At 37.9% G+C, this 26,356-nt stretch overlaps 1 protein-coding gene across 1 annotated transcript in view; it reads right to left on the bottom strand.

The window, feature by feature from the left end:
- The window catches only part of LOC126374411 (putative phosphatidate phosphatase), an 83,998-nt gene extending 63,762 nt beyond the window's left edge, over positions 1 to 20,236 (bottom strand). The window contains exon 1 of the mRNA XM_050021054.1: positions 19,954 to 20,236. Within this exon, the coding sequence (XP_049877011.1) occupies positions 19,954 to 20,065 (112 nt within the window). The 5' untranslated portion in view covers positions 20,066 to 20,236. The remainder of the gene's footprint in view (positions 1 to 19,953) is intronic.
- Positions 20,237 to 26,356: the final 6,120 nt, after the last annotated feature.

Below are 26,356 nucleotides of genomic sequence, written 5' to 3'. Positions count from 1 at the left end.
AGAAAAAAGAAGTATTATTATTATATTTTTTAGCGTGTTCAAATCCCGTCCGAGCCAAAAGTTTTCGATTTAATTTGCTCTTTGTATAAAGGTTTCCTTTGTTAGAAACAGTTACCTACGTAACAGCTCACCATAGCAAATACAAAATCAAAAGTCAATGAACGAAATCAAAATCAATCAAACAGCGTTCGTCGATTCGCCGCGCTTAGCTTGATTAATTAAGAACCGTAAACACACACCGGCTATTCAAATCAACGATTCCTGGTTTATTCCTTCGTCAATACAGAAGCTATAAAATTACGCAAATTTGCGTTTCTTTAAGTGAGTTATATTAGCCGATTCCAACGTAGTTAGGGCTCTAACTACTATTGTGCAAGGCAACACGAAAGCATAGAATAAGGAATAAAAGAAAGACAAAAAAGAGACTAAGTAGCTACAATCAGATAAATCGAGATGACGTAATGTTGCTGATCTATACTTGACTACACTAAGGTCAATATAAGCCTGATAATTCTGATAAAGACATCGTACAGTGACATGCGGTCAAACACACGACCTATAACCTGAAGCCAATCAGTCAATGTTATTACTATTAAGCATTAATACAGCAATTACATTACACGGTATTAACAATACCGACGGCACATCAAAGCAAAACGACAAGGAATACAGTTGACTTTTCAAACGTCACTGAGGTAAATAATAGATTGATTATAATAAACGGGGCAACTCTAGTGACATTGACATTGGTCAATCGCGCCGCTAGTAATGAATCACAATTATGCATGCGCGGGAGTTGAAGGAGGTACTTGTTTAGATACGATGTGAAAGGGTTTTAGTAAAATGTATACTTAATGTTGATTGAAAGATAACCTACACTTTATTAATTTCCTACTTTGGTTTGGATCACGTTTGGATTAAAATACACCACGAAAAAGCTCAAAGAGGTTTCAATCTACAATAATGAAATCAACAAAATCCCGAATATATTTTCCTTTCATATTTTTATTTACTAAAAGAATATTTCGCCGCTAATTAAACTCATTATCCATTTATCCGTTTACTGTTATGTCTAATAATATTGTTTTGTCAACAATTTTAAAATTGTACTATGAACCCAAAACAGTAAGAGGTCTATGCCCTTCAGAAGGACGCGTTTGTTATGATATCCGTACTGCGTAGCTAAACCAAAGACTGTCTTTTAGTGTATTTTATGTCAACATGTTAAAGCTTTCATTTGAGCGTGTAGTGCCAGTAAAGTCGTCTCCTTGATGAGTGTCAATGTCATCTTTCCGAGCTCCTTCACTCTGTTACCTTTCTGGCTTGGAGCCAAATTCTACATGTATTAACATTAAATAAATATTTTACTCATTTCATATTTATATTTCTGCTACTACTACTGTTTGTTTAGCGGCAATGACTGTTTGACACTTGTTTCATAATCCTAAGTTGTTTTAACATAATTGTATATTATAAAGTGATATCAATGTAACATTTCTATTTGTGTATCATTATCAATTCTATCAAATCTAACTGTGCCAAGGAAGTCGTATATTTATTAGATATATCCTTTCCCTTATAACTTGCTGATAACATCTATAAGACTGTTCGAACCAATATTACATGTTAGGATATTTTAATTATTTACAATACTTCCGTACTGAATATATAATTATTGTGCTGCACTATAAGAAAAATATTGTATCACGCCCGAACGTTGTTTTGCTGTAAAAAACACCGTTTATACATTTTACGATATCACGGTCTTTAAAATGTTTACTTTACAAAAAAGTCATATTAAAAATGCACCTGTCCCTCGTATAACATTTTTTGATAAATTCCGTTTATCTTCAAAGCTCCAAAGCATAGCTTAGTTTTAATCGCCTCTCGAACAATGTAGTACGAAGCGAGAAAGCCTTTTCTATGTTCTAGTCTTATTTTATTAGTCCATGTCTGCAGAGGCGGCGGAGGCGTGGCAGGTTCAGTCTCAGTATTAATTACTTCCAGCGATGCCGCCGATACAGTCAGCCTTTAGAAATTTATAGTCCCAATTGAATTATACTTCACAAATGTTTATTCTACTTATTAAATGATGTATATTATTACTACCGATTTATATTATTTTGCAAAAGACACTTAGAAATCAAAGAAGCATAATAGGGCTACTACTGCTAGCAGCAGCGTAATTATCTTTAACGAAACCACTCTTTTGAAACTCCTAGACGCGGTTATAACTTCATTCATTTGTATTTTATTTTATTCGTGTTACGTAAATTCAGTATCTAATAACATCGGAGTATTTCATTGACTCTCCGCTTTACAGACAATTACCACATCGTTATAGTCAAGTAAATAAATAATGATCTCGATAGCAAGAAGTGAGTGGTCATCGCCTTTGGACATTTACAACATAAACCGTCTAAAGATAGACCAAGCTACGTTGAAATTTATCGTCCAGCAATAGTCTAATCGATCGACTGTATTTTCGTCTACTTAGTTAATTTCAACAGCATAGTCAATTAGTTTGAATAGATTTCCAATCAAAAGTAGGTACCTAAAAGTAACAGAAGAATACTTGCGGGCTAATAATTGAAGAATATGGCTGACAAGGCGCAAAAAATCAAGACCGAAAATATCAGGATGAATTTGGGACTCGATCAATCTTTAATGAAGAGCGAAGAATAGTTACGTTAATAAAAAGGTACTGATTACTAAACAAGAAATGATGGCAAAATCTAATTTACCAGTAACCAATGTTTCATAAACAACTGTACCTGGATTGGTGCTTCAATAGTCCATAACGTCAACAAGCTGTGTGCTCAATTATGTTGCATTGGCGTGCACCAATTGTCCATTAACAACAAGAACAACAATCGCTCGTGCCTTCAATTGAACAATGAACTGAACTTATATAAGGATATTTTAATTTCCTGCCAACAAAGTCTAGATTTTAGGCGTTGCAGTGAAACCTTACACTGTTTGAGGCAGGATGACATCGTTTATACGTCTCCGGTCGTAATTGGAACCAATCTGTAGGAATGCACGTTAAACTCAATTCAAGTATTGAAGCTATTTATAGTAAGTCAGGATATTATATTAGGTTTCTTTGTGCGAGTTTTACTTACCTATAGACATCTTTAACACTTTATTTAAATCAGCTTGTAAAGTTTAACAAAAATTAAATTCAATTAAATTTAATTCAATCTGTCATAAACCTTACTCTTATAATTTCAACTGCTGTCCACCATCTTTCCCCACATTGATTCTGTCACATCAATGTTTTCACACTTATCATTAAAGAGCACAGATGTTTCTGGATCGAAATTCATAACATTCATTAACCAAAACATTACCTTCCGTTAATTTACTTTGTACTTCTTTACTTAACACAAAAGAACAATGAACTAACTACTAACCCAATTTGATGAATCGTTGTCTCCAAAATAATCTAAACAATCTGTCTCAGTAAATATGTCTTAAAAGGTAAACATTTCAAATTATGTCGTACATATTTCAATCCACACCCAAGTCGGTAGCAGTATGTCAATCTTCAGTTGAGAGGCCCTCAACGGTGAAGTAATTTAGCGATGTTCACGAAACGAATATTAGTTCCTTCCTTTTGTCACTAATTTCTGAAAACGATGTGATTTTGACAGCTTAAGCATTCTATAACAATATTCTTCCAACCCAGATTGAGAAATAAAGAAGTTATTTCTTACATGTACTTAAAGGTATCTAGGTAGGGAGGTAATTTGTTTTGCGTCACTAACATCTTTGATGCCTAGCCTAAGTTGAACACGCCGGACTAGAGGAATATTCATTTTAGATTCCAGCTTTAAAGATTTAGGAATTAAAGACGACTGGCCATGTCATTGGAGCTAAGCGACTATTTCAGATCTGTAAGACCAAACACGAATGCACACATCACTACACTGAATAAGCATTCAGCATTCAGATGTCATTTAGCTCGACTGGCGATTCCGTTTCTCTCAAGCGTGCTTTGGCATTGTAGTGCCAATCATCGACGGACAAAAAGTGCTTGAAGTAATAAATGTATCTTTCTTTCTTTTTTTCTCAAGTCATGCCGTCTGCAGTTTTGTTAGTCGATTTTAAATTGCCTTTTTAAACGTTAATTCTGTCGTAATTGTCAATGCGTATGCGTATCGATGCGGTGTTCAGTCACTGTAAAGGATTGAATGCAAATTGTTTAGACTTGGATGAATTTCATCCACACATGAACTCAAAAATTCGTATTCAATACCTTACGAGCCCTATTAGGAACTTGTGTCAGTAACCTTCTGAGTTGAAAGCGTGCCTCTAACCATCAGCTTCCTCAAATTATAGAATGATTCTTTGAACAATTTTTCACAGCAATAACCAACAATGAACTCAAAGAACTTTGTCATTATTCACACGACTCTCTCTAAATCTTAATAAATCAGCTCCAAACGTTATCTCTACTGTAATGAAATAAAAATCGTAGCGTGCCCCGTTCGTATGAGAACGTAATTAATGCTCTCAAAGATTTATGTTTTCTTAATGTTGAGCCCACGCTATCGAGACTTATCGCGATCATATCTTTCATTGAGACAGGTACTTTAAGTAGCATACAGACTTTGAGATTTGGTCCGGGTCTAAAAGTCGTAAGTCCGAAGTCCTTTTAAAATCCAAACCCCACTGCTTAACTATTGTGTCTGGCAATCTTGCCCTTAAGAGGTTCAAAAGGTAAAAATCCCACTGGCCTCCTTTCTATATTCTATAGGCCTCCCCTCAATCAACCGGAGGAGGTATAGAGTATATTACACCACGCTGCTCCATTGCGGGTCAGTGGAGGGGTTTGGTTAGGCAAAGGTAGATAATTGCCTACGCAAAATAGGTACATAGTAGGTACGCAAAATATTCATAATAAATATTCCTGCTTCAATTTCAATTCTAAAATAAGTATTTCTTAGATACGGAGAAGATGAAGCATAGACAAACTTAAATAAGTACTGTAAAAAAAACTTTTTCAGCAAATCTTAAGACTGCTTTTCCTGTAGGTTATCGAAAAAGGGAGGTTTTGTCCAGCAACTAATTTTTAAAGCCTACAATGCAATTAATTTCTGGTAATGATTGGATTTTCTACATGTCAACGAACCAAATACGCTCGTCTACAAAGCAAACCAAATGCAACCCTGGTAAGCGACAACAAACGAATTTGAACTATAATACAGTTCAAAAGGAGACATTGTGATTTGAAAAGCTGAAAAGTGACGGCAGAATTATATCCCTTTTAATTTTGTATGCCGCCTCCTTCAAGAGTTATGACTTTGGGTTTGCAGAATAAATGAATGAACATGCATTCAAGTTTTGTTCCTGTCGGGAGTTGCATGCAATTTATGAGTTAGGATTAAAGGGTAACAACATTTTTAAAAGGACAATTAAGATGGGTTATTTTGTCCTTAAAAGGCACCGCTTATTATGTCTTAACATTGATGTTTGTATTCAGTCGGTTATTACGTAATGAAATATGCATTGCGCTGAATGTTAATAGGACTTGATTTGGGTTTGACCAAAGCCTAAGTAAAGGAAAAGCAAAGAGTATGTAATCAGAATCACCTAAAAAGCAGTAGGTAGGTAAGTACTTCAGTATTGAATTTGTTATTTCTGCGTAAGAGTGGCAAGTCGTCAAATCCGATAGTAGTAGGTACATTAGTAGGTTAGTTTCCAACTAGTCAAATCAGTTACTTCTTACTAAACGTCAAAACACGAAATTACTATGGCATCTGAATGAAAAAGCAACCTAAGACGTCATAGAAAAACGTGACAAAATGTCGCACTTATTAATACATTTTTCTTTATTAAAATTCATAAATAAATTAAATAGAAAAAAAAACATTTTATGTCACTTTTAGATCTGTCTTTATTTAGTAATCAGAATTTATTTTTGACCCAAGAAACTACCCAATTGTTATGGGCGATAGGATTCCTTGTAAGGAAAACGTTCACCACATCCATCTTAAGACTTCGTATCAATAGTGGCTGCAAGTTCTCTTTGATTACTTTGGTTCTACCCACCCCATTAGCGGTAACGGCCGTGAGTTCATGTATGATTTGCGTAAGTATAAAAGGTAAGTAAATAACGCCATAGCAACAAAAAGTTAATCCCAGTGCGTGTTTTATCAACCATAATTTGCATTGAAAATGCAATTAAAGTCGATCAAAATCAGTCACGTTTGATTGATTAAAAAGGTTATTACCTTTTTTAACCAGTATTATTTTACATAACATAACACACATAAACTGCCTATATACGTCTCACTGCTGGGCACATGCCTCCCCTCAATCAACCGGAGAGGGTATGGAGCTTACTCCACCACGCTGCTCCACTGCGGTTCTATTAGAGTTTTAATTAAGTAGGACTTTGCCCAGCAGTGGGACACCATAGGCTACACAAGACAAGACAAGGTTACCTACATTGTACTTACTTAAGTCTCTTAAGAAGCTATACTTAATTTTAATCCCAAATTATATAAAATTCAGAGCAAGATTTCGAAACTTCTTCCAACATTTCCGTGGTCTTTACCACTCCGGAACATAAAAAGTAAATAAAACTATTTGTCAAAAATAAACCCTCGTCTTTTATTGAAGTCGGTTAAAAAGCCCTAACAATTTCATAAAGTCCTTGCCAATCCTGACAACCTAACAAGCTTAAAGCATATTACAGCAGAGGGTGGTATTACTTATAGATAATAGAATGTAGCGCGTAAACATTGTAACATGGTTTACGTCATTATTACCCTCAATGGACCGGCAGGTATACACTTCTCATCATCCCCTAGCATTATCACGTTTTTCACAGGGTCCGTTAACCTAACCTGAAGATTTGACAGGTCCGGTTTTTTACACAAGCGACTGCCTGTCTGACCTTCCAACCCGCGAAGGGAAAACCAGCCCAATACAGGTTAGGTGAATGTGGGTTTCCTCACGATGTTTTCCTTCACCGCTGAACACGTGATAATCATTATTATCCAAACACGAATTCGGAAACAAATTTGATAATCGTTGGTTTAGACCTGTAGTAGATTCGAACCTGCGACCTCAAAGTGAGAGGCAAGCCTTCTACCAATTGGGCTGCCACGAGTCTCCCTATAAACTTCTGATATCAGGAAAAAATCAAGGCGGATATTTCTCGAGCGTAAAAAGCAAAACCCAGATCGCAATCCACAAACATCACTACTTCATTTCCTAACCTGGTACTAACAAGCTTCACAGTGCATAACAGCATGGTATAGTACCCAGTCATTGTTGCATTATTTCCCTCAGTGGATTGCCCTTAATATGGCCTACTGATAGGAAGAGGAAGCAACCAAATTATTGCATCCGCACTATAATTGGGTGCATTTGGAATCGTGGTTTGCTAGTTTTCAGAGCTTGGACTTCCCTGGATATAGGTATAGGCACATTGCACACACGCTGTAAATTTTGGACATACATGCACACATACTGGCAACTTTTGAATTGCAATCTCTTTTGGGGTAGACCACAAGTCGTGTGAAAACAACTTAAGTAAGTTTATACTTCTCATCAAAAAATCGAAACACTTTTTTGTTGAACAACTTGAACAAAACACAGGGTTGTTTCATTTGGAAATTTGAATATGGAACATTAACATTAAAAAATAAAAACCTTATAAATACCTACCCACTGTAAAATGACATTCTTTTTTCATTCGTATTACTCGTATTAGATATTTTTCGATAATCTTTACGAAACATTATATCCTTGCCGGGTGATTCGATTGTTTTGATGAGAAGATATTTGTTAGATGATGGAATATTACTTGTTATTTTCACACCCTATGATAACTAGTCCATCACTTTAAGCAGAGACGACAGTTTTAGATATTTTATTAATATTCATATTCAAATTGATAAAATGTTGAATGAGGAGGCTGTTCTAATCACTGTTACTTTGAAAAGAGAGTTACGATCAACTTGTTTTTTTTAATTACTACTACTAAATTATTCGTTTTTACATGGCCTGAGTTAATGTATTTGTGCAATAAAGAATTATTGATTGATCGATTGACTAGGTACATTAAAAATAAAATAATAAAAACTATTTTCATAGGAATAAGCCGAAGTTCCCATGTGTATTTTGTATTTTACGAATGCAAATAATAAAGCTACATAAATGCAGGTAATAAACTTTGTTTTAATAAGATTAACATTTTATAATGCATTGAATCTTTAGTTAACGATCTCATAAAACCTGTAAACTATGTGCAGGTTTAATGTCACAGTAATATAAGTATTCCACAATAAAATATAAGAGAATTGCTTTTATAATTATATTATATCATATAACGACGATAATGTAGTTGTTACATGAGCCATGGGCCTTCGGCGGCTCATTAATAGCCATAGGGTTGATGAGGTTGGTAATCTACCTCATAACCCACACGATATAAGAATCTAGACACGGCAGCGTGTCAAGCCAAGTTCAAGAGACAAAACTGGCGAGCAGCACCGTGTGTAATATTACACGAACCATTTGGAGCCACATTCGACCCCCTCATAATTCAAAAACTATTTCACATACACGTGTCTTTCGCTTATAAGTATATTGAAATTTACGAGATACATAATGTGCTCTAAATTTCATATTTATATATCATAAGGAACTTTTTATATTATTTGTATTGGGTGCCTCATGAAGGGTAGCAGCAGCAGTAAGCAGTAAAATCGAATGACACCACGATAATTAGTCGTGTAAGTACTAGGTTCAAGATATAGAATTATTCTATTATATTTTCTTTGTTTTTGGCTGCATCGTTCAGAAACGACGATTCTGCCAACGTCAAGGTTATATAGAATTATGAAATTCTGATTACTAGATAAAGACAGCTCTAAAAGTAACGAAAAACATTATATTTTTTCTATTTAACTTATTTATGAATTATAATCAAGAAAAACGTAATAATAAGGCCGACGTTTTATCACGTTTTTCTATGACGTCACAGTGTGCTTTTTCATACAAATTCCATAGCAATTTCGTGTTTTGACGTTTAGTAAACAGTAACTGATTTGACTAATTGGAAACTAGCCTATTGTTAATAGTGACATTGTTGCTAACTAGGAAGCGATCGCAATGTTTCGTCTGTTTTCGTTTTGGTTTGTGTAACCACGATTTAAGTCGATTTCTAAACAAGGTCTGTAAGCAAATACCCATCCAATCGCCAAAAGTGGCTGCAGGTTTATCGTTGACGACTTGTAGCTCTTCCCATTCCAATAGGATTCGAAGTGATAGTGTAGTGGATAGGATTCATCATCATAGGGAGATATCCCGTCTCACGGGGTCCGCTTACCTAACCTAAAGATTTGACAGGTTCGATTTTTATAGAAGCTGCCTGTCGAACCTTCCATCCCGCGAAGGAAAAGCCAGCCCAATACAGGTTATGACACATGCTTACGAAACGCACTGAATTCATATTTGGATCAAACAATTGGTATCACAATTAAAACACATAATAACGGGTTCTTACCGCGTTTAAAGTAGGGATATGAGACTCCCGATATTTCGACACTGTTGTAAGTGCCATTTTTTTTTAGCGTTGGGAAATGCGTTACGCATACCACGCCGCCCGGGGGGGCGACGTGGTTATGTGGGACTCCCCGGGTGTCACCACCCGGTATACCCACTAAAACCCAACGGTGTTCCTCCTTGCCGCCGTGTGGCGGGGATACGGGAACGCAATTGCACACAACCGCGTCCCCGCCGGCGGATGCCCTTTGGGGCCCAGCGCCCATGGGAGCGCATCAAGCGCCTCCCCCTCCGCCGAGGGCTGCCCGGAACACTTGGGGAGCCCTACAGCACGGGACCTATGTTGTGGACGGCGGTCCCCCGACCACCGTCCACAGGTCCCCGTCAAGGCGGCCCTCGGTCAATTGCGACCAAGTACGCCCGTCGCCGCCTTCCTGGTCGCCTGCGGCGAATCGGGAGCGAGTCGACAGAGTCTTCCCGTTCCCTCTCCGCCGCTTCTCGGACATTCGTCGGACATAGTCATGTCCGCGAAGGTGGCGACCGCTCTCCAGGCACTGTTGCAAGTGCCATAATTACGGGATGACTGATCACACGCGACTGAACTGACTGACTACTTTAAACGCGGTAAGAACCCGTTATTATGTGTTTTAACATACATAAACTCACGCCCGTAATCCCTAATGGGGTGGGCAGAGCCACAAGTAATCAAAGACAACCTGCAGCCACTGTTGATACGAATTCCAAAGATGGATATGATGAACCTTATGGTGATAAGGGATCAGCCTATCGCCCATAACATTAGTCCATCATGTTAGAGGACACAATCCCTCTGTCGGTTTTTACGACATGCCCGGGAAGAGAAGCAGCTGAACGTGTTCTATGTTTTTTATATGCTCCCAGAACAGCATAGAAGCATATTATGTGTTTTAATTATGATAATAACCGCGTAAACTTAAAACAATTGGTATCACGTGGTTTCCAGGATTGTGCCTGGTTAATGGCAATAAGCACACCCTCTTTTACGTGGACTTAAACATAACTGACGAGGAGTGCGTATACTTTACTATACATCACTGCCTACCCATATTATACCCTATATTATCGATAAAACGATATCCCGAATATTCGAAGGTACTTCCTCATATGAATGTACCTATCCTGTTGCTGACACAGGTGATAGAGAATCCAAATATTGATATAGGCAAGCGCCACACATTTCGTGAGAATCTACGCAACAAGGATACTGTACGACATAGATTAGCCACCGTTAACAGACGCGACTAGCAATGTATTTACGCTGATTTTATACCTACAACTGAAATCTGAGAAAATTCAAATGTATATACCAGATTATATACCAGAGCTTAAATGTTGTGTTGTGTGTTGTTGTGGAAATATGTTACTAAATTCTATATCAAAAATGAAGCTACTTATCTACCGGCAAACAATGCTTAATACGTCTTCAATATCATTTATAGTCAACCCGTGACCTTTCTACTTATTACCACCTATATTAAACACTTATTTTCCTTACAATACATTAGTACCAGATAATTATGAATCATGTGTATTCGATACTTGTTGTCATCACTGATGGGTAACTTATAATGATAATGTGCTTATTTAATTATATTTAATGATAATTTGCATTTTTGTTGCAACTTTATACACGATGAACGATGAGTAATAATTACCTCATTATTACAATCTATAAAACATTAATTGATTAACAGATATAAATCTTATCGAACAAATTCGTCATAGTTTAAAAAAATATATCGATATACGCATAATAGATTACATAACAATTCAGTGAAAGTTGTAAATTATACCCAGCGGCTAGATTATGAAGGACCACCGACCGAAGACGATTGGCTGATGCAGGATTTGAAATGCTAAAGATGGGCCTCAAAAGACAAAGTAAACCCAGAAATAAACAACACAGGTCGATCAACTACCGGGTGAGAGCCCTCAGTGCTCCCCATTTGTCCGGTCAAGTAGGTAGTTAATGCCATCTGCGGCAAATCTACAATAAGTAACGTCAAAAAAAAGATCGATCAACTTTGATGATGATAATGCCAATACTTAGGTAAAATACACAAATCTTTTGTTCAAAGACTATGTCACCTCTGCTTGGGTACTTAATCTATGCCGTCGGCTTAGCTACAGAGACATTCTACGGCTAATTGTAGAAGACGCGACATGCGGGGATCGTAAAGATAACATAGACTCTTAACGCAATACTGCAGCCACTTAATCGCTAAGTTATTCTTAAGTGAGCTTTTAAGCTGGGACGGGTCATAAACTTCTTTGGCCAAGGAGTAAAATCCACAATAACTTACGTCAAAAGTAAATTTTAGTCTAGGCAACTTGGCAAGATTTTATTGCCCGTTGTCAGTAGACATTCAAACATACAAAGGTAATATATGACCTCAGAGGCACTAGTCATATGGAAATAACCCTATATACTTTTGGGTCATAATAACCCTATATACTTTGTATATTTGGTCGGCAGGCTGATAAACTGTTAGCATATTCCTTCTTAAAGTGAATCTGGTATTCAGCTGGAGGTCTAAAGATATAACATAACATAAATAGCCTATAGCATACGTCCCACTGCTGGGCACAGGCCTCCCCTCAATCAACCGGGGGGGGGGGGGGGGGGGGGGGGTTGTGTATGGAGCATAGTCCACCACGCTGCTCCACTGCGGGTTGGTGGCCAAGCAATTAATTTAAAAAGCTGTATTGCAATGTGACTTTTTTTAGCTTAATTACTTCGATGAGGCCTTTTAAACCTCCCAGGAGCGGCTGCGGATTATCTTGATGATAACTTGTAGCTCTGCCAGCTTCGACAAGGATACCGACATTACTAGCACGAGTGTAATAATAAAATGTTATCAAAATTCCACAATACGCAGGAAATACAGGGTGTTAGCAACATCATAACGAATACCGAGGGGGATGATTCAGACCATGATCACAGTAATGAACTAAATCATCCCCTGCAGTATTCCTTACAATGTCACTTACAGCTTGTACAAGTACGTTCAGGTACCCATACAAGTTCGTATGGGTGCTAGTGACACCGTAACGAATAGTGAGGGGATGATTCAGACCATGATTCTGAGTTGATATCAAGTGGAATTTCCTGCCAGAAATTTCTATGAAAATGTTAGTATTATTTTCAGTTTCATAATTTTGCGACGGAAATTTCCACTTGATATCAACTCAAGAAGCATGGTCTGAATCAGCCGTCAAAGTTTTCGTTACGATGTCACTAAGAACCTGCATTTGTCAGGACACAGAGTGGTATTTATTACACAATATCAGTATGTTAGTATTACATGATAGACAAGCGTACGTACATTTGCAGTGGCAGTCGTAACTCGATTGCCATGGGGAATGCACGCTTGTTTTTAATTTTTATACAAAGATTCCCGCGCTTTACGCTACTTAACTAGCTTGTATTCTTTGTATGCTTTTGTAACTTCACGTTACCTATCATTCTGAACCTGTATCTTCTAGCTAGTTCTATCTTTCATTCTTACTGCTACGCTTATATCTATTGTGCCATCTAGTGACTTTTGTAAACCTGCTGCTTGCTGTGTACTCGTGCAAAATTAAACTTTATCTTAAGTGTCGTATCGAACTGGATTGTTTATTCCACCGCACCCGGTAGGGCACCCACATTATCAAAATTCCACAATAGGCAGGAAATATAATGTCCTTGTCAGGACACAGAGTGATATCTATTACACAATATCATTATGTCAGTATTACAGGATACATTTTGCACATCCGAACTACCCACTTATCACAACTGATAGTGCATCCTGATATTTAAGTACCTAACAATATACCTCTCTTTGCCTTTGGTTTTGGTTTCACACAAGACTATTAACCTGGCCCCAGGAGCCAACATCTTTGTCTTCCACTTGGGCAAATCCTGTTCGGATAACGTAGAGCCCTTGCTCAGGGATACGGGTGAAGACCTCGACGGTTGCAGAGGCGGAGATGGGAGCCATCGGTACGGCAATGCAGGACGGAAGGGGCAAGTCATAGGGACTGTAACCTGGAACCTGACAGAGGACAGCAGTAACTGTCAGTAATATTCAGAGGCGGAGGACAGGAGTCCTAGTACGGCTTTGAAATACCACCCGACTCGCGTCAGACAAAATACTTCGGAGCGGAAGGCAAGAGATGCTACAACGACAAGAGGCTCTTAAATTAGTGATGAACAATACACCTAACTCAAAGTTAAATTTAGCATCATTAGAAATTAGTCCAATTTTGTTTCGCTTGTGCTTAGGCCAGGAGCGTAGGTAAGTCAGGAGATATTCGATGAGTTTTGCATTTTAAATTGTTTCTGCTTTCTTTCGTAATTTGTTTCGAAACCATAAGCCGATACAGAGAGACTTAGTGGAGAAAAGTTTTCGACCGAACGATAATTGCGCAAACCTTAGTTTACATACATACATAAACTCACGCTTATTTCCCACCGGGGTAAGCATTGACTGTGAAATTCCATTTGCTTCTATCCTGACAGACTTTTCTTGTTTCCTTCACATTCATCAATCGTTTCAAAATCGTTTCGAAGTAGATCATACTGAAGATTTTCTAAGGACATCTCCAATTTGGTCAATGCACGTCCGTCTAGGTCTTCCTCTGCCAGCCCTACCACCAACCTTCGCTTTATATACTGCTTTCATAAACATATTATCCTTCATCCGCTCTACGTGTTCAAACCAACCTAACATTCCTTTCTCAATCTTAGTCACTATATCGTCTTTTATACCACATCTGTCTTATCACACTGTTACCTTAATTTAAGTGGTAATTATATATAATCTGTGCCTTATTCGCTTATAATCCGACCCACTAGGGTCAATTAATTCTTTCAAATATTTTTTCCTCTCAAACAACGCCCTGAGCCGAGCCAAACCCTTACATCGTTTCTCAATTACATTGTCGTTTTTCGTAATCGTTTGCAACTTGGCTAAAGCCCTTGGCGGCTCTGCCTGATAGAAACTACGGGTGAATCGTGTCTGTCTGAAAACCATAATCAAAATGAAAAAGGTATATACTACTTCTTCTTGTCTCTTTAATCAACCCCGAAGTCGGGGTTATTGACCCGTCAAAAGCTTAAGGAATGGCTCAAGTAACGACTACATGCTTACTTAATTTACAACTGCAAAAGCTACATAAAAGCGCAAAGCCCAAAACCGCATTCTACCTTTCGCATATCATTGTCAGAAATTGGGCGCAAACCACATGTCATAGTGACAGCTATTTTTTTTTATTCCCAGCGGCGCGGCTGGTACCTCCTTAACGGATACAGTTAATCTGACAGGTTGAACCGTCGGATGTTTTGACACCGCGGCAATTACCTGCCACTTTATTTCGCGATTGTACACCGTTCAGTTCACATCCTGCGCATGATTCGGTCCGGCGTTCAGATAGCTGGGAGTTGGGGTCTTGTTTTAGATATAAATCTACTATTATCGTGTAGGTTGTGAGGTGAATAACCAATCTCAACAACCCTGGAGTTAGAGTTATTATTGAGCCGCCAAAACTCCTGATATGGCTCATGTAATGACTACGAACTTACATTCAGTTAGTAGACACCGCGACCAATGGCTTAACGCGCCTTCAGATGCACGGAGATGAAGAGAAGTGGGAAGTCACTTATGTTGGGAAGTAGTTTACAGCTGGACTAGGTGTAAAAAACATACGATCCGTTTAGCTGCTTATCTTCCCGGGATGGTCATACAAAATTAAAGGATCATTAATTCGTGGCTGACGACGTACGTATCTGCATTTTTTGCTAACATACTTTGTGTCTTATTGACAATAGGAAAAGGTGCAAATCAGATTCGCCAAAAATTTCAGATACCTCAGCGAAGTCAGCGACGAATTATGATGGATTATCTATTCAGGTGATATCCCGCCGTAAGTAGGGATGCTGGTTGATAGACGTGGGGTTGTTGGAAGGCGTGTGAGTGTTCCACACACCACTGACGATTCCGAGCACTCGAGAAGTGTTCACCGAGCCAGGTGCTCACAGACACCGCCTGGGAGTCGCGGAAGTATGCGGGTGCGTTCCCGTGACTCCCACACAGGCGGCAAGACGAACACCGTGAGGTTTTAGTGGGTAGGCGGGATACTAGAGATCCTGGAGTCCCGCATAACCTATCGTCATCCCTATGGCGGCGGGTATGCGTAAATGCATTTCCCAACGTAAAAAAAATCTATTCGGGTGATAGGCTAATAACCCGTCCATATACGGTTCATCATGTCCATAAGACTTCCAAGTGTGGCAGCAACTTGTCCTCGGGTGACTTGTGGTTCTGCTCCACCCCGATCCTGGCCCTGATCACACATCACTATGTCTGTTTGTCTGTGTTTATGATATGACGGGAAGTTCCCGCGTCTCGCACGTTCCGGTACACTTAACAAGTGTGTACTGGATTCAATAATTTGATATATGAAGGGATATGAGAACTGGATATGGGAGGTTTTATAACGGTGCGATAGACAGACCAGCTGGTCACACGGTGTTAGTAGTCTTGATGAAAGGAAAAAGATGCTTTTATCCAGAAGTGGGACGTACGCGTATAGAATGGAATTTGCAGGAACAAGGAATTTATTAAAGTCTCCAATCAACAATAACAAAGTTTTACACAAGGAAAACAAAGTCGCTTCCCGCTGTTGACCAGATGATACATTAGGATGGAGAAAAACCGTCTATCCATGCCAATCCGCCAAAGCGCTAGTTAAAATATAAACTGAAGTAGCTTTCCGTCCTAGTCTCCGTCCCTGAGTTATCGCGTGCGACATTCTCCATTCCATCCCCTTCCGGGATGATTTTGGAGATAAAAACAATCCTATGATCTCTGGTTCTCAAACTATTGCTATAGGTACCGAAACCGAATTTAATTTAAATCGGTTCAGCGGTTTAAGCGTGAAAGGTAACAGACAGAGTTAGTTAGAATTTATAATATTAGTATGGAGTGTACATTTTTTTTAATAATATAGACTCGCGTTTGGTTACAATCTCACCTGCTGGTGAGTAACGATGTGGGCTAGGATGGATCACGTTTAATTAGCAAATGCCTATTCACTCTAGCCTCCAGATTATAATGAGTTGGAAAAACAGACGACGGCAGACAGTTCCAATCCTTCGCTGTGTGTGTTATTGTAGGTAAGTACGTTTTTAGCAATGTCTAGTAGACCTCCCTGGATTTCAGTAAACAGTAACTCTAACTAATTAAAACCCCCATTGATATTGAATGTTTGTTGATACTTAGTCCTTTATTGCACCCTTAAGGATAGTAATAGCTTTAGCAAGTGACTGGTAGTAAGTGAAACTGTAGCAAAGGGCGTTTATGGTGACATGGACATCTGCCGTGGTAGCCCAGTTGGTAGAACGCTTCCCTCTCACTTTGAGGTCGCAGGTTCGAAATGTTCGAATCCAGCACAGACCTAAACCAATGACTTTCGAATTTGTTTTCGAATTCATCGTGAAGAAACCCACATTCCCGAGAAATGCATTTTCGGAGGTATGTGACCTAACCTGCATTGGGCTAGCTTTCCCTTCGCAGGTTTGAAGATCAGACAGGCTGTAAAAAATCCCAAACTGTCAAATCTTCAGGTTAGGTAAGCGGACCCTATGAAAAACGGGATAATGCTAGGGAGATGATGATGATGGACATCTGCTTTGGGTCACTGAACTGTCATATTATGTTACCGTACCGTCACATAAACATTAGTTTTACTTTATTTATTGTCTGAAATGCAAACTTACCTGTTATATCTTCAAGTTAGGTAAGCGTATTGCCCCTCATGTGGGTCGATACGACATTAGCCGAGCTAGTACCCTTTTCAGTTTTAAGTCTTACATTTCATATATGTTCAAATTTTAATATTAAGAAGTTAATGTAACGTCGTAAACGTAAATAAAGATTTCATCTACCTATATAAGAAAGATGGCTGAAGAAAGAAGCGGCGAGACAAATTTCCCCAAGACATTTTTTTTCATGTTAGTACTAGGGCACAAGAAATTCTCCAACAAGATATTTTCATGTCAGTACTTCACACAGCAAGTGCGTGTGTATCAAAGTATCGCAATGGCAGCAGTTTACACCCAGACATTAGCGGGCTGCAGCACAGTGGTTTCATTGATTCAGTTTCAAGTGCATCCATTCATGCTGTCCCGCTTCCCAACTCCGAGAAGTGTTGCATTGTTGCTTTATAGGTTTGTTTTACAATTTGTTATCATTGGGTTTTCTTCTTCTATCGTTTGGTTTGTGAGGTGGATTACCAACCTCATCAAAGCTGGTGACAGGGTTACTATTGAGCCTATTATTGACTACGCACTTACATCAGTAAGTAGTAACCGGGACCTACGGCTTAACGTGCCTTCCGAAGTACGGATAGTTTTACTTTCGAACAATCAGGTGATCAGTCTGTAATGTCCTAACCAAGCTAGGGATCACAAGGTGATTTTTGTGATATATCCCCACCGGGAATTGAACCCGGGACCGCCGGATCGTGAGCCCAACGCTCAACCACTGGACTGGTAGTGATAGTCTGGTCTCATCAGGAATCTTATCAGAATAGCATAAAGGTTCTGGCGTCAAATTCACGTTTGTGGTACAGAAGTTTGCAGAGATCGAAACGCACATACATATAAATTACGCCAAAATAATAATTAATAAATTATTAATTAAATTAATTAATTATTTAATTCACGCCAGTGCTCCCTAACGGGGAGAGCAGAGCCACGAGTACTCAGAAGATAACCTGTAGTGCAGTCACTTTTTACCCGACTGCGGCAAAGCAAAAGGGAGGGTCATGATACGAAGTTCTAAGATGGTGACAGGTACTCAGCATATAAGGACCCTAGCAGCCACACTTGGATTGCGCACATACAAGGACTCACGCCCGTGATCCCAAATGGGATGAGCAGAGCCACGAGTAATCAGAAGACAATGTGTAGCCACTTTTGACATGAAATCCAAAAGCGCCAGACAAAAGTATGTTTTATAACAAATAGGGGTAGGGGCAGGGTTGATGAGGCTGGTATTCCACCACCTCACAACCCACACGAAGATAACAAATGCAGACAGATTTCCATAACAATTGTTTTGTACAATGTGAGGCAAATATATGTAAAAAAATATATATGTATGTATATATGTAAATATGTGTAAATATATAAAAAAATATAATATTAAAACAACTCCCTTGAGGAAATGGAAATCATTTACCAAGGGCATCTGGTTCCTAGATAAAATAACAAAGTTAGTATTGTAACTACTATTGTATTATTGTTGTAATTTTATAATTATAAACTATATATTTCCTATAGTTTTTTTTAAATACGAGAGATACTTTAGAGACGAAAAGGAAGGCTATTCTCGGTATGTTGTAGACATTGAGGAAACAGTAACCCTTGCATTGCATATGGTCAAAAATGCAATCAGCCAAAAAAAAAATTCAAAAAAATGTATAGTTCACCTCTAAGACCTACTCTATTTATTTATGAAAACCTGGGAAGCATGTGACAACAGTTGTCAATTCAAACATGAATTCAAAGTCATAAAGACAGATTAAGTGTTTTAGCCCCGAGTCGAAATTCAAACCCGTTAAACCAAAACCAAAATATGATATACCTATATATGAATGGATTTATCAATTTATTTAATTCTTGACATGAAAAAATTACAAAACATTATTAATAAAATATATGATAACAATTCTAATCAACATTAGTTTTAATCTTATAGTTATAAAAAAGTTTTTAATTTAATAACAACTTTTAAATTTATGTAAATGATAAAGTGAAGGATGTATCCAGCAGTGTGGGACATTTATATTATTTAGGTAAGTTACAAGTCTTTATTTAGCTGCAAGTAATTTCAAAATGCTCTGACCTACTGTGCTAGCCCTACATTTTGCACCATTGAGTGATAAAACACCACTTCCACAGTTAGATTATGCACATAAACATAACTGATAAATATTTTAACTGCATGCAAAACCGAACTGTGCCGTATAAAACACCTAGACATTTCGCATCATAAAATATGCGAATGCGTCTATTGTTGATAGGCTGTGTTAAAAAACCAAGGTCCTACAGCTACCAACATGTCTAGACAGACACACTTTGAAGCTTTATAATGACTTTATAATGTAATCTGGCGAGATATGAAGCAGTTTAAACACATCGTTACTTTTTCTACAACACCTACCTTTGCGCAAAATATATTTATTACAGTTCTCTAACAAGTCGTTAGTAACAAACGACCATCCTTATAAGATTTGATTACTATCAATACTCAACGCATGTACTCAAAACTTATTCAAGAGTATTCATAAATACAAAATAAAAGGCAACGAAACATAAAATCATATTTTCAAACTTACCGCAAAACAGAACGATGAAATCCATCACAATTTTTCGTAATAAAAACCTAGAATCACGGTCAACGGTTAACGAATGATTACGAGAGTTCGACTTGCGTTCATTCCGCTCCATTTTCGCGTATTTCCTCAACGATTTGTTTTGGAAAAATCAAAAATCCACTTGCACACACAGATGTTACGAAAGAAATGTCAATAGACGAGGAAGAAAACGACGTTATACCCACACGTCAAACCTGAAACGCATGCGCGCGTTGACTGCGCCGCGAAACGTCAAGCCGGTGCGTTTACGGAGCACGCTATCTTCATTAATAGTAGCGTGTTATTTGTATTGTGATTTTTTGTGACGTCTTCGCGTTTTACTTCGCACACTAATTCATTTAAATTATTATAGTCTGATTTTAACATATTTCATTTTATAAACTTTTTTTTAATAAACACTGGCATGATTTGCATAAAAAAACATTTCTAAATGCCATTAAAAACATTAAAAAGATAAATGTTACTTTTTTTTCAATGAAATGGCTCTTCTAATTATTTTATTTACTGTTTAATAGCCAGTTACATTATTAGCGAAGAGGTTTTATTTAATGAGGAACTTTCTAGGCTATGTTACAAAAAAAAAGGTATACCTATTTAGACGGCGTTGCGTTGTAAAATGTTGCCTTCGTATAGAATTGAAAATAAGTAGGTAATTTAAAAAAACACGAAAAAGGAAACATGAATTTTGCGACGGAAAATTTCCACTTAATATTAGTAACTCAGAATCATGGTCTGAATCTCTCAGTACTCGTTACGATGTCACTAGCACCCTATAATATATTATTTGCAATATGCAACTAATATTAGATGCACTACTTTTACTTAGCTATGTACTTACACACCTTTTCATTTTTACGTTGAATCATTTTTTAAAACCGAAGGTTGAATGCGACAAAGGCCCTTTTAATCCCTTTTTTTGAAGCCACAAAAAAGCAAAGGTATGCCGCTTCAATAGTAAATCGGTAGCCATTGAGATGACACCTGTGCTCTGTGGGAGTTATTAGGTAGTATTATTTACTTAGGTCAACGATTAAGTTATAAAATATTAAATTTATGAGTCGTAGGTCTTCAGAGAGCCAAAACCCAGTTTTGAAGACTCGCGAGATCGACGATACTTAGAACTACCAACAATTGCAGAAGAAATTAAAAAGCACAATACAAGGCATATGGAACGGTTGACCAACTATCTAAACCCCTTAGGAAGCATGCTGTTGGAGACCAGCAACAGGGTGAAGCTCAGAGGCTCAAGAGAACGGATGTTCTTGGGCAGTAATAATTATGGAAGAAAGTGACATTCGTTGCTTTACTTCTAACAAATAATTTGCGACTGATTGCAGATAAAAGGAACAGAAAAAAAAAACGAATCGAGGTATTACTAATAACATTTATTATTTTAAAGTCGTTAGGCGCTATTAGCCAAAGTGTAGTAAGTGTAATGTAATGAGCAGATAAGTAGGCTACCCTAAAAAACAATAGGTAATAAGCTTACCTATACTAAATTAGGGGATAGTATCTTAATTCCTTCTACGACTGGGCGCGAATAAATAAATATAGGCCACCTTTAGTTGCTTATCTTCCCGGACGTATCGTAAAACTAAAAACTGACAGAGCGATGGATGTTTTCTGTCTCATAAATTATTATTAATGACCAAAGGTAGGATTTTGTATCAAAAGTGGCTACAAACTTTTGTTCCGATTACTTGTGGTCTCTTCCAACTCCATCAGGGATTGAGGGCGAGTATAAACTTTGTATGTCGTAAAAATAGATTTGCAAAAAAAATGTCTATAGTTGTAAAACTATTTCAAATTCCCGCCCATTTTACAGAGCCATCTACACAAAGGTTTGAGTACTACAATGCATTACTGCCATCTAGTGACATATTTCAGAACTAATATTAGTCCTTGTGTCTTATAAAACTTTCGTTGGATCTAGTTTGAGAACTAATTCATAGATGGCGCGATTAGATTTAAAAAAAATCCAGTAGATGTCGCTGTATTAATTACATTTAGGGTAAAATAGATGGCTCTTCTAAAATATTTTGTAAAATACAGACACTTTTGATGCGCAGTCCGAAGCTGAATTATGATGACTGGTGGGTGATCAGCACCTTGATGAGTAGCTGAACACTTTCTATGATCCTGATATTTTTTAATCGCCCCCAGTTCATCCAAGAATCACATAGCTTTTATATACAGTCAACAATATCATGTGAGCACTTCTAGAACCCTGTCACATTAATATATTTGACATTTAGTGACACCTGCGCAGTTCAATTTCTCTAAAAAGTTAATGTGACAAGGTAATAAAGTACCTACTCTATGATAGCATTATTCTACATCTATGCCGCAGCTACATTATTTCTTTCAAAAAGCCAAGCGTGGTCTAAGTTTACCTTCGTATGGGGATAATCCTAGCCTAGCCTCACGCTTATCTTAGCTATTGAAATGTTTGGTTAGCCGTCAGCTGAGCTGGATCAAATATCTCAGCAGATAATCTTTGGAAGGGATACTTTAAGCTTTCTGTGACGACGCGACGATGTTTTAAGTAAGTATTAGATATTTAAAGATGACGGCTTTTTTTTGACGTGACTTATTGTAGATTTGCCGCAGATGGCATTAACTACTTGGCCGGACAAATGGGGAGCGCTGAAGGCTCTCACCTGGTACAACGTTTAAGACAACAGGCCTGATGGTGGCCAGTTGGGCGCGAACCTCGGTTCAGGGCGTCGTCTGAGAGGAAAAATATTTGAAAGAATTAATCGACCCTAGTGGGTCGATAGCGATAAGCGCTGATTGAGGGATATCGTCGACCACACCGGCGGGGTCGGTATCGGGGTCCTGAAGTGTTGGTGTCGCGAGCTGATTGGCTGCCTCTATGGCTAGAAAAGATGACAGCGTTTTAGATTCCATGCTTTCTGCTTACCCCGATGGGAATTTAACAACAACAACATAACATAAGCTCACAACTATATCCCAATGGGGTAGTCAGAGGTACACATCCATCGTAAGATGAACTAACTAACCACACCTCACCAAGCTTTCTGTTAGACCATCGTCGTAGGTGGTTGAGCCGTATCGCCGCCTATATTGGTAGAGCAAACTGTGTTAGTGAAAACTGCAATTAATTATACGTAATTAATTTAATTTGCGATGGCAATTAGACCAGGTAAAATATGTATATGTAACATTGTGTATAAGTAATTAAGTTCGAAAATTATAGCTACTTTTAAATTTGAACTTGGTAGATTTTCGTGTGATTCTTTGTAAATCTTGAAAAACTAAACAAACCATAACATAAGAAGCTGTGTTACAAAATACATACAAAAATCGAGTTTTATATCAATAAAAAAGTCCTGCCTAGTTCAAATTTAAAAGTAGGTAGGCACCTACCTACTTATGGCTTTTAATGAAGTTTTATTTACAACGTCGTGCGGCCGCTACTGTCGCTCTCGCATCGGACTTTACAGCCATTTTAAAAGCTGCCACAGAAACGCTGTTTGAATCATCTGATAAAGATGTAAAGGCCTGTGATGATTTACAACTATAATATAGTATATAATATGGTAAAACGAATTTACTTTTAAAGTGGGCATTCGATGAGATTTCATTACTTATTTAGCTCAATAAGGGCCGCCTTTTGTTACCAACAGTAGGTAGATATACCTACTTAGTAGGCATTGTTTTTGGTGGGATACATATTCATAATAGATTCATATTAGAGGAGCTCGGTGGCGCAGCGGTAAACACGCTCGGTTTGCAACTTTCGCAAAGGCCGGTCATAGGATGGGTGACAACAAAAAGAAGTTTTCATCTCGAGCTCCTCCGTGCTTCGGAAGGCACGTTAAGCCGTTGGTCCCGGCTGCATTAACAGTCGTTAATAACCATCAATCCGCACTGGGCCCGCGTGGTGGTTTAAGGCCCGATCTCCCTATCCATCCATAGGGAAGGCCCGTGCCCCAGCAATGGGGACGTTAATGGGCTGATGATGATGATGATGACATATTCATAAAATAAATCGCAAAAAAATAAACAGTTTCAATACCTAAATGACTGAATGAATGAATTTTAAAAGTCCGTTAAAATGAGAAAAGGGCCGATTTATTAGTTCCGATCACAAAGTGGGATACGATTCATGCGGGATTTCGCTTGAATTACCTTGAGCCGTCGGCCGTCGGGTTACAATCGTCAGTTTCATGCTCTCATTCAATTCAAAATTACAAGTTGTCAATCGTCTGTCTCTTTCCTTTTCGGCGGATATGACAATGACGCGGAATCTTCTGGAATTAGTACCATTGTTGGGTCAAAATTTGACACAGGAAGGTACCTAGTAGGTACCTACTATTTTCGGTACTACATTAGTTCGTGCAAAACTGAACCACATCTTCAAAGAAATATCTTTGAAATTTGCTTAGCAATCATTGTCTAAACATTTTTTTGTAGAGTCGATTATGTTTTGACAATTTGGCAATGTATATTTTCATACATAAGTTATGTAGCACATTTTCCTCTATCTTTCATCTGTTGTCGACCTCTATTGTGGCCAAAATATTACAGCAAACGAGAAGATACAACGAACAAAAATAAAATTGCCATCCAAAATTCTAGGCTAAGTAAATTAAATTCATCTTTTTTTGGGGTTATGTATACGTTTTTACAATAAAATACCAAACAGTATTTTAAATTAGTCGGAAAATAAATTTAAAGCTCACAACAAGCTTACCTACTTTATGTAAAAAAGCCATTATAAGATTAATAAAAATGCCTGGTACTAAATGTGTTTCTCTAGTTATTAAATAACTTATAATGTATACCTTCATTGATTTAAAAGATGTGTTGCTGTTGCAGTTTCTTGTCATTTCTTCTCCTCAGCCATAACACCTTGCGAAATGACGTAAACTTGTTGAAATTGACTTTCGACAAGTTTTTTTTATTATTATAAACAAACGCAAAGTACATTATCATGTTTAGTACAGTACATCACAAACTTAAAAAGTTTTACCGTGCACTGCATTATCTATGATAATAACGTTGAATAATGTATTCTAATTTTGATTCTGAAGGCAAAATCAAAAGTCACTTCCATATGCCGACATTTCTAAAAAACCAAAACTCCGCAGTAAAACATAAGCTTTCGACCTTATCCCAATAATATACCTACATGTACAAGGTGTTAGTGACATTGTAACAAATACTAAGGGGATGACTCAAGTGAAATTTTCCGTCGCAAAATTTATGATTATTTTGTGTTTTTTTTTTTTTATTATTTAAAATTATATATTTTTGCGATAGAAAATTCCACTTGATATTAACTCAGAATAACGAGTTGAAGCATCCCCCTTAGTATTCGTTACGATGTCACTAACACCATATTTAGAGGTACATCCATCGTAAGATGATCTACTTAAGTAGGAACCTTTCTACAAAAAACAAAAAGACTTAAAACTGTTTAAAAAGCTCTATCGTGCAAAAGACGTAGGTACGAAAACCCATAAACCATAAACCCACCCTTCCACGAGAAAAAAAGAAAAGCTCGAGGGAAACATTCTCCATAAAACAGAGATAAAACATCCAGAAAGTGTAATCTGTAACTCTGAAAATCCCCATACAATCGGCTGAAATTCATCTACAAACAACTGACTCAAAATTCCTTCATTACAGAAAACAATGCCTAGCGACGGCTACATACAAATAACTCCGTTCAATTTAAATAACAGGCTCGCAAAGCTGAAAAACAACCCGTAACCGAAGTTGGGTATAAATTAGCAACCCCCTTACCCCCTAGTACCTCAATGTGTACATTGTGCAAAATATTATTTGCCTTGCCAGACAATAATAGGATCTATCGCCACGCCCTGACATGTTAGCTTTGCGGGGCCCCGCCCAACCGGCTGGGGGCTTTCATTGGCTGCTGTTATCGCCCGTCTCCCTCTGGCGCATCTTCCGTCTCGCTCGCCCACGTAGCTTTTCCCTCAACGCCCGAGGGGTAAATGTTTTGCTAGGAAACATATACGAGGGTTTCTCGAGCCCCGCTCGTATTGTCAACGCTTCACGAATATTTTTTACGCGAGTCTTATTTGAAGATCTCTACCTGAATGGAGTGTTAGAATTCGCTTTATGAGATTTTTTTCAATAGCAACGTCAAGTCCTTTACGTTGGGATTAAAGGATCCCTTACATATGACTGTAAACAGTTTCCTTTGCTCCTTTTGTTGGCTCCTTTTTATATTTTTATTACATTTCGTCTTCTACACAGAAAAGGTGGTTTGTGCCCCGTTTCTAGTATCTTGAGGGTAATAAAATAAAAAGGGATAAAACCTCCTGGAATTTCAATATTTTCAACTTGTTTACTTCCTTCCTGCATCCTA

Source organism: Pectinophora gossypiella, chromosome 17 (assembly GCF_024362695.1).
Source record: "Pectinophora gossypiella chromosome 17, ilPecGoss1.1, whole genome shotgun sequence".
Taxonomy (NCBI): Eukaryota; Metazoa; Arthropoda; class Insecta; order Lepidoptera; family Gelechiidae; genus Pectinophora; species Pectinophora gossypiella.
The sequence above is the reverse complement of the archived record's forward strand: the minus strand, read 5'-3'. Positions and strand labels throughout refer to the sequence as shown.